This window comes from Ambystoma mexicanum, chromosome 13, assembly GCF_040938575.1.
Source record: "Ambystoma mexicanum isolate Mex_15411 chromosome 13, UKY_AmexF1_1, whole genome shotgun sequence".
NCBI classification, from domain to species: Eukaryota; Metazoa; Chordata; class Amphibia; order Caudata; family Ambystomatidae; genus Ambystoma; species Ambystoma mexicanum.
The window spans coordinates 383955037-383967450 of NC_090938.1; the positions used below are offsets into that span (position 1 = coordinate 383955037).

Here is a 12414-nt window from a genome sequence, read left to right on the forward strand (position 1 = left end):
ACTTGCATTCTGTGGATCCAACCTGCGCTCTCCTAACACTTGAACACAGTTTTACTCAGTCTTTGGGGCAGGTAGCAGACTCACATAGTCCCTCATATGAGATGATATTATATGTTATTTATAATACGCTTAATACTCAGAGGTTTCTAAGCGCAGACCCCGGGATCGAGCCAGTGTTGCTCCATGTCGTCTTGCTTCCAAGGCGAGCACTTTGCCCCTGAGCTATCCTCCCCATACAGTCCTCTGCCCTCGAGTGATTCAAATGTTACAACTAATTCATCTGGAATAAACAGGACGCACAAGCAGTCTTATTACCCTAATGACAAAAGTCAACTGTCAATAGCAGCAGGGATTCAAATTCATAACAATATTATGGCAGCACTTACCATTTCAATGGCGCCATTCACTAATCTATACGAAGCAATTAATGAGAATATCAAGAATAATGCAACATTGCTGGCCATGATGCATTACAAATTAGTTTATATGGAAGCATTCACTACCAAAGTGCAAGAAAGACTGGACCACGAGGCGGAAACCTCAGCAACATGGCAAGCGTGCCTACGTGACTTGGCCAGTGGAGATCAAGTCGAAAAATCTGCTATGATGTCTGCGCTGCTTGACTCAACCAAATGGATGAGAAAAATAATAACTGAGCAACCGACAGAGCCTTCGGAGGGTGCCAAAGGAAAAACGGTCCCAGAGTATCCCCAATTGGCTCTCACCAGATACTAGCCAGTTATGCAAGCAATAGGAGTCACTGAACAAAGGTTGCCATCAATTCAAACCCTCAACTACCATTCGAAATAACCAGGAGTCATCCCAGATCACATCATCTGATAAAACGCAGCAAGTAATGACATGCAATATGACTTTCATACTAGATGAACGGCAGGAGAATGTCCTACAAGACGATGAAGTGTTTCCTATCTTTAAGCAACATATTCACCTCGCAGAATCTTATCCTGTACCTCAACTAAAAAATACTGCATCTCAGTTAAAAAATAGCGAATGGACAACTAACCTGAAGAAATCGAAGAGCCTCAAAAATGGCCCGAAGTATAAAGCAAATGGCTCGCAAGCATTTCTAAGGAACTTGACTACGCTGCCTCATCAGTCAACAACAAGTGCAGTCAAACGAGCCCAAACCGAGCTGGGATTCATCAAAATTCTTCACAATGTCTCCAACATACCCGGGAAGCCACCCCACGAGTAAGCTTGTCAACTCAGTACAAGACATTAAGTACCTCTGGTACAACAGATGCCGGTGAGGAGACAAAGTTAGAGGGGCGTGATTCAATAGATGACATTTCATTCTATATTGAAGAGAATGAAGTTGTTCCAGATAGAGCCTTGTCGTCCGACCATCAACTCTTCCAACAAAGGCAGTCCGGTGCCAACCTAGAGCAAAATGCACCTATTACATTACTGGAAACTACAGAAAAAAGGAATGTCTTTACAACGGCTGATCCGCCTACCTTTTTAACACACTCACAAAAGCGGCATAACACTAAGTCCAGTGCTTTCCAGAGGCCTTCGCAATCCATCATCCTCAATGAGGCAAGGTCTGGTGATCAGAACCCAAGAGGACTGTGCATAAGGCTGAACCTTACATCCAAATGATAATGATAATGATAATGATTTGTTATTTATATAGCGCCTTAATCCAAAGCGACGGCATTCTGCAAATGTGTGCAGAATGCTGTAACAGCTGTGTCTTGTCCTAATACCAGAATTGAGAAGATCCAGCTGGAGAACATACTGTCCGACAGAAATGAAGTAAATCTAAAAAGAAAGAATGTGATGCATTTACTGCACTGTGTTCCCGCATTGCAGACCATTAGTTCAGATGACAGTGCAATAGTGTGATATGTGGATGAGTCCAGAACAGACTGGGTGATCCGCCACGTAAAATCACATGCGATAAAAGAAACAATATTAGAAGCAATTACAGCAATTTTGCCGTTTGGGTTTGAACTATGCAATCACATCTCAGCTAAGCCAACTAGAGACAACAATCGGCCAGTATGAAGAAAATGGTTCGCAACCTTTCATAGAGACTTCAAAAAAGGGATTTGATGAGAAGACAGATCGCCTAAAAGTCACATTTGCTAACACTGGGGAATCATCTGCTGTCGGAACAATCATCTGCAATCAGGCAGACAAACTAGAAGGTGTTGACGATTGGTCCTGGTTAACTCCCCCCCAGACAAATTTGAAATCACATTAGCAAAAAGTGACCTTAACACCGGCCAACTGTACCCTTTTATCCTGGAATACTCGAGGGTTCAAACATTTGTTCAACTACTGTACCCTGAAATTCAAAGGAGCCTCCTTAATATGCTTATACAAAACATGGCTATGTAGTACCCAAGTGTGTGAAAGCTATGAGACATTTACAAACTTTGCTGAAAAAGGAACCCAAGGCAGACCGTACACTGGGATTTTAACATTGGTTAAACATGATCCCAACCTAAAAGTAGTTAATACAGGCAACCGTAGCCTGTTCGTACAGTGGACCTTATTACAGTATTGCCACCCCGAAGCCACTGACCCCACGCACTTGGTACTAATGAATCTCTATTGGAATCCAGCGAAAACACTCTACACTATTTTTCTACAATCAGTGGCCACCATTATTGACAATGCTTACAGAGATATGCACAAAACACACGTCCTAATTTGTGGCGATCTGAACATCAAATGCTTGGACAAAGATGGCTTCCCTCTTAGTGACTCATGTGTCGATTCAAGCTCACTACCCACTAACACCAGTAAGTGGATGCAAATCATGAGATCCCAAAACTTCTATATGCTAAATGGCCAAACTCTGGGCGATACCCCAGGAACAAAAACCTGGAGGAACAACACACAGTCATCCACAATTGATTATATCTGGACATCACACATTTTGTTTACATCAAATAGAGCGCCTAGCCATTATTTCTGCAACAAAGCAGTGATAATGAAATGCTGAGGTTGACCTGGAACGCGAGAAGTGGACAAGGACCAGTTCACACGCTCGAGTCAATTACAATAAACCAAGGTGGAAATCGAGAAAAAATTACAAAGAAAGATATTAACTTGCTATCTGCAAAATATCTCAAATTAGCAGAAGACAACATGGTCGACATCTCTTATGCTGCACTTTTGGCAAGTTACAAAGTGGTACAAACCAGGATTCAGACAACCGCGATTGACACCTAGAGATATCTACAGCTTATCAGTTGTTGAACAGTGGAAGACCCTATGACGACACCTAATAAACATCAAGAAAAACTCTATTATGCTCTGCCACACCATGCTAGGAAAGGCACTGAAACAAAGGAAACAGTGTTATAAAAACTGGTTGATCAAGAGCAAGGTGAAATAATGCTAAAAGCAATATGTAAATCAACCTCCAGAGACACGTGGTCAATCATCAATCACACCACCCTCAACCAACATAGCAGGTTGAGTAGTGGTGTATCGGATGATCGGTGGGTCAAACACTACTCCAAAGTTTTTGCCGGCATTCCGGATACAGAATCAGTTACTATGAGTGCGCTGCCTAATGCTTGGAACCTACCTGGTAATATCTGCGACATGACATTAAAGAGGCGATAAGAAAACTGAAGCATTCACACGCAGCTGGGCAAGATGGTCTAACGAATTCGATGCTCAAAGCCTCTCCAGAAGATTGGTCAAGGTTTATAGCAGTACTATTTAATCTCATCTCGTGGTATGTAACCAACATCATGGAATTCTGCTATTGTCGTCCCGATCTTTAAGAAAGGCCCAAGAGACGATCCAGCTATTTACAGACCGAAGTCCTGCTGGATGTCCTCGGAAAACTCTTTGCATCCAACCTGCAAAAAAAGGCCAACTGATTGAGTAATCTCGGTCAATCTTTTGGACCCAAGACAAACTGGGTTCACAAAATAGTGTAGGAACTGATCTCAATCTTTTAATTCTGAATCTATTGAAACTGTAATCGATAAAGATGGTATGCAACATATTTTTGGCTTTTATTGATCTAAAACAAGCCTCTGATAGTGTAAATAGAGTGAAACTATGGGTGAAATTACGGCATGGGGTTGTGCCAAGGACCTGCCTCAAACTATCGAAGTCCTCTACACCAATACGACTATGCATCTGCGTCTAAACAACGAAGGTGAACTATCATCCCAAATAGACATCTAAAGAGGAGTGAAACAGGGCTGCCCATTAGCTGCCACATTGTTCAATTTATATTTCGCAGATTTTCCCAAAGCCTTAAAAGAAATATCACTTTCCTCATAAAATAAACAACCAACCAATTTCAGTCATGATTTATGCAGATGTTCTAGTCCTAGTGGATCAAACACAGATTGGACTTCAACGTTCACTTGATTCATTACAACACTTTGGGCCTCATTACAACTATGGCAGTAGCCGTGCCGGTAAAACGGACAGGCTGCCGGCAGAGTTGTGATTTTATTTGGCACCTGGTTTCACGGAAACACTGGGGGATTATGACCTGGGTGTTCCTAGAAGTCAGGTGCCAGAAAATCGTTAATCCCCATTCCCATTTGAGTCCCATAGGACTCAATGGGAATGAGGATGACGGTAGCACCGGCAACGTTAATAACAGTGCCGGTGCTACCGTGAAAATCTGCGGGCGGGTGCCATCCCGCCCACCAGGTCAGTCCTGGTGGGCGGGATGGCAGCCAGCCGCAGACTCAGAGTGGGCTGGTCGGAGTAACAACAGTGCCGGTAGGCTTACCAGCACCGTTGTTACCAGACCGGCACACTCGTAATGAGGCCCGATATGTCAGTTCATGATTTGATCACTAACATTGACAAATCGAAAATAATATCATTTGGCCGCAAACTTGGGAAAAAAGGCAAGAGCTTTTACAATTGCAGTTTTACAACTGCAGGGTGTGGAATCAATTCACTACTTAGGAGTCAAGTTTAACAATTCCATAGAAAAGATTTGGCAAATAGAGTTACAACAAAAATCCAAAATGTTAGCCTCACAAGGATTCATATTGCATGTAAGATATGGGAAATTCTCATTGATACCCCTGCGTACCTTGTACATACAAAAGGCAGTTCAAATTCTTATGGAGGAGAGGCAACCCTGAACCTTCCGTGGAAAATTTTGAACACCCTAGAAGGAACGTTTTGGAAAACAACATTGAAAGTACCAAAGGGTCTACCAATAGTTGCCATCAGATCAGAACTTGGGCTGAAATCACTGCACTCTATTATAGTATGGAAAACACTATTGCTACTGAGGAAAATATCAATGGACAAACCAACTATTCCCTACAGCATCTTAAAGACAAAGGCTCCAGGAAAGTATTGCGATATCCTGGACAAATGGAAAGGAAAATGCGCACATCAATTAGAATATTTGGAGTCGTCCATGCAATCACTTCTTTCCAACCCTTGTGGGGTAAAAGAAAAACTAAAAAGACTAGACTGGATCAATACTCTGGAATTAAGAGACCAATACAAATCTCTCAAAAAATCGGTGCAGGAACTTCGGGCTCTGAACACGATCCCAAAGTATCTACAGAGGTTTCTGAGCAGATACCACTGTATTCAGTTTTAACGCATAAGATTTAGTATCTATCCTACACTTGAGTGACCATACATGAAGGTACAACAAGAGACCAATGACGCTGTGTGTCGATTTTTCAACATTCCAGGCCACATGGAGACAGTAACAATGTGTCCTGCAGTGATTGCTGAAAGATCGCTTTTTCTTTTAAAATATGTCAAGAATGCAAGCTCCTTGACAGCGGATGAATGGTGGAACATGTTTCTCTGTGGTGAGAAACCACATTTAACAATAATTTATCTAAGATAAAATAATGAGCAAACTACAATACTAAGTGGAACAGGATGCTCACAAGGTCTTATCAGATACATCAACTTTCTGTTTCTTAAGAAGCAAAGAGTGATGAAGAACGGTCCCACTTGGACTCTTTTAAGTTAGTTGACCTAGTGTGTAAAAAGGTTTGTAATAAACTAACTCACAATAAAAAATGAATGCTAGCAATGCTCCTGCCTCTCCCACTGACCTCTCGCAAAAAGGCACTGACACCTCTTATCTCACCTTTGTAAGAAATCAGTGGGGGAGGCGGCGGACGCCTTGCCAGCATTCATTTTGCTGCACCCTCCTCGCCATTTGTTCCTTTATTTTCTATGCTTACCTCTGCAGGCAGCCCTTTCACTATGCACATGGTGAAAGGGCTGCCTGCAGAGGTCGGCTCTATTAGGGGGTGGGGGTTAGTACTTTTTGGAGACTGGCTGGGCTCCATCCCGGTTGGGCCCAGACCACTTCAAGCCCAGCTATTACATGATAATGAATAAAGTAACATAGCTGCAGATTGAAAAGCATGATGACGGCAGGGGATTAACACATTTTAAGGGGTGGCCAGTTTATTCAATAGAAAGTCATTCACCTCCTTTCCTACTTTTTGTTATTTCACTGGTTCCACCTGCATAAAGCTTTAAACAGACTTCTGTCTCTGACCGACCGCCTCTCTTCACCTCTTCCAATAGCATGCATGGGCAAAATAAGGGTGCACAATGCAGTTCTGGTCTTAGTTGAGTTCAGCTATTTAGCTTGATATGCTGCAAATCCGTTCTGTTTTTTAAAAAGAATTATGCAACGGGTATATTCCACTTCCATCTGCACTCTCGCAAGCAATGCAGCGAAGAACATGCAATTTGAAATTAGTAAAGCACTTCATCCTCCAGCATTGAATAATTAAGTATCTAGCTGGGCAGCAGATGGAAAACATAAAAAGTACCTTGACGTTTGCCTACGAGGTGATATTTGGTAGTTATGGCACAGCGTTAGGGACACTTTTTACTAGTTTGCAGCCTACAGATTGCCTCCAGACTGCCCCTTGCTGGCCCTTCGTGTCAGGGAGGGGTTTTTATCTGAAAGGTCCTCACGGGGAAGTAAAAGCAGATCCTTTTAGGGTATCAGTTGCAGCAAACAATAGCAGCATAAAACCAGAGCCTCCTCTACTGACTCGAACTGCTCTTTGCCGGCCCTTCGACATGTAGTTGCCGCTCACGTTACCACATTTCAGGTCTGTGTGACACTGGCCATGGCCTGTGGCCATTTTTCTCTGGGGCAAGCCTCAGGACCGCCAAGCTAAACAAAGTAGCCTCTGGATAATGGCCAGTTGTGAGACCCCACTCCGGGTCTGTGAGCTGGAATTGAGACCGCTACACTTCCACCAGCAGAACCTGATACCCACCTTTGGGTCTGCAAATTCCACAGCGTTTTTTGTGGGTCTATGGACCTCTGGCCAGTGTCGACTTTACCCAGGGCATGGGCATTGGCAATGTCCAAGACCCCACCCAGCTACCCAAAGAAGCCACTGGTCCGACTCCTGACCCAGACACTTCTTTACTCAGTTTGGGTTCCATGGGCCAGTGGCCATGGTTGAAGGCCATTGAAAGATATGGAACTGTGCAACAAAACCAGCTGTTTTTTGCCAACTTTGGTTTAAATTACACCCCTCTGGGACCCTCCCAACCCTAAGTAAGTTGAGAACAGTTTCTGAGGAGTGTAATGTGCCCTAGAAATGGTAGATTTTACAGCAAAGTTTGCAAACCCGCAAATGGTCTGCAAACAACAATGGCAGCATTTCGAAAAATGTTGTACGCCCCCAGCAAGGGTCCCAAAAAAGCCACCGAACCTAAGCTATATGTGCGATTTCTTAACACACTTTTTGATGACAGGACCGTTGCTAGCATCCTGGTCTGACCAGGCATTCCTTAGCGGGACCCGCTGCAGACCTCGCAATAGGGCGGCCCGGAATGAACGGTGCCGGTCCCTTACCGGCACCGTTCATTCCGTGGCCGCCTGGGTCGTAATGAGGCCCATTATCTATTCTTCATAAAACATTTCCAAGAGGCAGCTCTAGATTCTGAGGAAGAATTGAAGACTACAATGGACATTTTTCTAATGTCAAAAAATCTGTTTTTAATTCCTTACTAATCATGGAGGTTCAGGGATGGCGGGTTCGAAAGGGGCACCCAACCTTCAGACTCGGTTAGGAGATCCAGGCGGCGAAGCAACCTCACGCAATTTGGGGCCAAGGAATGACAGGAATCGGAGGAAAGGCGTAGTGGCGAGGGAAAGTCCAATCCACCAGAAACACGCCCCCTAGCACACTGTTGACAGGGAATTCCCTTGAGCAAAACTGTCAGCACTTACTGTTGGACTCTGTTGTAAACTGATCCACTGTTGGGGTACCCCAGCGAGAGAAGACCTCCTCTAGGACTTCCTGGCAAACTTCCCACTCGTGTGAGACCATGCGCTGCCTGGTCACAGCATCCGCCAAATTGTTCTCTGTCCCCGCCAGATGAACTACAGAGACCAAGATCTGCTTCTCTAACAGCCAGAACCACAGTTGCATCATCTCTCTGCAGAGGGAGAGGGAGCGCACGCCACCTTGCTTGTTCAGGTAGTGCATGGCCACCATATTGTCTGTCAAGATCAGAACATGCTTCCCCTTCAGGGCAAGCCTGATGGCTCACAACTCCAGCCCGTTGATGTGCCACCTAGCTTCCATTGCTGAACAAAGGCCGCTCACCTGCAAGTCCTCGCAGTGAGCGCCCCAAAACCCTTCAGGACGCACCATGACTACCCAGGTCTGAGGCCACGGAGACATGGAGGCCAGAAGGGTTCCCCTGCCAGTAAATTGCTGCTGTCAACCCACCAGAGAAGGTCATTGACCACTGACCTGAACACCCTGAGGGGATCCTTTAGGGTTCGGAAGTACTGGGACCAGTGGCCTCCTAGGGGCCATAATAAAGATCTAATTCGCAGCCTGGCCTCTGGTATAGGAAAATACAGGCGGCCATGAGGCCTAAGAGGCAGAGGAAGGAAGCCGCTGGTAAGGTGGTGTGGTTCTGGAACAGACTCACCATCTGCGCAATGTTGATTACTCTATCTTTGGGTGGAAAAGCCTTCCCTACCTTAGTGTCTAGGACTGCCCCGATGAACTGGAGCCTCTGAACTGGTGTCATGTGGGACTTCTGCAAGTTCAGGGAGAAGTCCAGCTGACTTCCCTTGGATCAGCCAGTAATCCCCTACAGGAATATGTGGACAGCGGATCTCCTGTGGTGAGCCGTAACCACCACCATGAGCTTGGTGAAGACTCTTCGAGCGGAGGTCAACCCAAAGGGAAGCACCTTGAACTGATAGTGCTTGTCCCCTATGAGGAATCTCAGTAAACACCGGTGCTTGAGATGTATTGGCACATGGTAGTAAATGTCCTGAAGATCTTTGGACACCAGCCAGTCCTGCAACTCGAGAGCGTGGATAATCTCTCTCAACATCACCATCCTGAATTTTCTTTTCTCAGGAACTTGTTCAAGGCCCTGAGGTCGAAGACCTCCTCCCTTCTTGGGTACCAGAAAATACCAGGAATACCAGCCCAACCCTTTCTGCTTGGGAGTTACCTATTCCACAGAACCCTTCAACAACAAGACTCGCAGTTCTGCCTGGAGCTCCTGTTCCGGTTGTTAGGGAGGTGGTGGGGGTCTGTCCAGAGGTTTCCTTAAGAAGGGCAGACAATAACCCCACCGCACAAGCTCCAGGGGCCAGGCATTGGAAGTAATCTCCCGCCATTGGGGCCAATGCTCTGACAGCCATCCACCAGTTGTAGGAGGGGAAAATCAAAGTGGCTTTGAGGACAGAGCCGCTCCCGCCACTGCTACCGCTGCCTGCTGGCCCCTGGAAGCCCCTGCCCCTTTCTGGAGTGTGAGAAACGCGTGTGCCCCTGCCTGGCTTTTGGGAGCTGTGCCTTCATGCCGTAAGGCACGTAATGGCTGTAGCCCTTGCCCCTATAGGCAAAGCTGAAAGCAGTCTTGGCTGGCAGCGCAGTTGGGCCCAGCGATTTTGCAGCAACCTCTGACTCCTTGAACTTCTCTGGGGAGTCTTCGGCCTTTGGACCGAAAAGGAATTCTCCCTGAAAAGGCATGTCCAGCAACCTATTCTGGAGTTTGGGGAAAGACCTGAGGAGCACAGGTAGCCGTTCTCCTGAGTACCACAGCCATCCCCATTTACTGGCCGATCCAGTCCTCCATGTCCAGGCCCGTTTGCAGCGACTGCCTGGCCACCTCCTTCCCATCATCCACCAGCTGTATAAAGTCATCTCGCAGCTCCCCCTCAGGAATGTATTGGGCTGCCTGTTCCACCGCCTTCCACAGGTCAAAGGAATACTTGCCAAACCCACAGGACACATTACTCGCCTTCAAGGCCATGCTGCCAGAGGTGAAAATCTTCTTCGCAAAAGCATCCAGCCTCCTATTCTCCCTGTCAGGAGGCATATTCGAGGTGGATGAAGCTGCTATGCTGGAAACCATGGCTGCCTGAACAACTAGTCCTTCTGGGGAATGATGAGAGGATAAAACGGACAGATCCCCTCTTGTCAGCCTGCATTTGCTGGTCACGTGGAGCTGACCGGAGGAATAGAGCAGGGCTGTTGACAGTGGCATGGCATTAAAGCCGGTTTAAGTGGTATGTGTCTTTCCGTAGTGGGACCCTTGTCCAGGATATTAGTAACATCATAACCGTGGACTGGAACTGCAGAAGCATTCAGTCCCAGAGTGTCGATCAGCCTGCCCACTAGTGACCTAAATTTGACATGGGCATGAGTGTAAGCCTGAGTCTGTTGCAATTCTACATCTGGGGATCTATATAGCCCACTAGCATCATGCAGCCCCTGTGCCAATGCCAGGAGGTCTGCCTGGCCATCAAAATAATCGACACCACCAGCATCTGAATATATAGGGTTGATGTCTCCTTGATCATTCCCACCGTCCGCGCTGAAAATGTGCGCCATGGAGCCGAAGAAATCAGACTGGGTAAGCGGGACGAAGAATTGATCACTGATTGTTTGGGTCAAGGGCTTATCCTTCCAGGTCAAAGGGGGAGCTGCCAGGGCCGGACAAAGGTTGGGCGCATTAAGAATGACCGAGCCCAGAGCCTCACGGGAAGGTCCCGGCTTTGAAAGCTTAACCGCCTTCTTCAGCGTTGAGCCCGAAGTCTCTCCCGACGCTGATGGTATCGGTATAGGTGCTTGCATGGAGTTGGGACCATCCAAGTCACTGGGGCGTGCTGTTTCGGGGGTGCACCGATGCCTACAGCCCCCTTTTCAAACATCGACAGCATTTGTGATTTGAATTCCTCCCATTCCTGATGAGTTGTCGGCTCTGCCGACGACTTACCTCGTTCTGACGAGGAGTCAGAGTTGCATCAATGGCGGTGACTTCTTTTTATGAGAGGACGACAAAGAAGAGTGGTTCCGTGAATGAGACCGCTTCTTCGTCTTGCGCGATTGACTTTTCTCTTTCTCTGTCGTAGGCCCCTCCATTTCCACCTCTGAGGACTGAACGGTTGACCATGCAGGTGATTTTGACGGCGGTTGGCCCACCGCGAGCTTGGCTGCCTGCTCACGAAGGGACTTTGGGTTCATTTTCCCACACAAAGCACACCTCTCAGTGTCATGACTCATGCGAGGCACCACACATATATGTCGTGGGGGTCAGTCACCGACATCTTGGAGCCGCAGTCAGTGCAGCACTTGAAGTCTGAAATCTGGGGAGCAGACATCTCACGGTCAAGAAAAATCACAAAATTTGACGAGAAATGTGTTGAATAGTTGAGCACTCAATGAGTAAGCACTATGTTCCTCAAGAGCAGCGTGTTGAGCGTGCGGAAAAAAGGAACTGAAGTACAGGGCATAGTGAAGCAGTATATATACGATGCCCGATGTCATGTCCGGAGCCGACGATCGGACATCGATCAAGACGGACCGGCAATCGACGGCCGAGTCAAGGTCCACTACATCCCCTAAGTTTTTCCAAGCAGCAGTGCTGGATGAGGATATGTATCTGATGAGGAATCTGCATGAGAAAGGCAATACATTGAAGGGATGGTTCAATAAAGAGTGCAAAATGAGGAAATTAACCCTTTTCAGTGTATTAAAAAATGTGGTCACAGACAAAATTGAGGTCATCTTTCTTCTTTTTTATTCATGTACTGTTTTATCAAAACCTTTATAACTATCTATACAAGACATACAAAATATACATTTTCATAACAATTCATAACAATTTCTCAGATAATTTCATACGCAACATCATATACCTTATAGCCTCATAAATATATTCATGCATCGAATAAAACAATATGGATCGAAAAGACTACTTAAGAAAGAAAAAGAGCTGCCTTTTCTGACTAAGAGTGCAGAAACAGGCTTAAATGAAAGACCAGACTAAATGTAAGATGCCATCAACGTAATACACGACAAGATAAGAAGAGACTGTTGCTATTTTGGGCCAGTACCTACAACTTATATTTTGGACTGGAGTTTACGTGTTGGACAGATGCAGATGGGAGCCATTGCT

General features: G+C 46.0%; 1 protein-coding gene across 1 annotated transcript in view; it reads right to left on the bottom strand.

Annotated features, from left to right (window-relative positions):
• Positions 1–11515: 11515 nt before the first annotated feature.
• LOC138520370 (dehydrogenase/reductase SDR family member 4-like) overlaps positions 11516–12414 on the bottom strand; it is a 33482-nt gene continuing 32583 nt past the window's right edge. The window contains exon 7 of the mRNA XM_069632779.1: positions 11516–11602. Within this exon, the coding sequence (XP_069488880.1) occupies positions 11516–11602 (87 nt within the window). The remainder of the gene's footprint in view (positions 11603–12414) is intronic.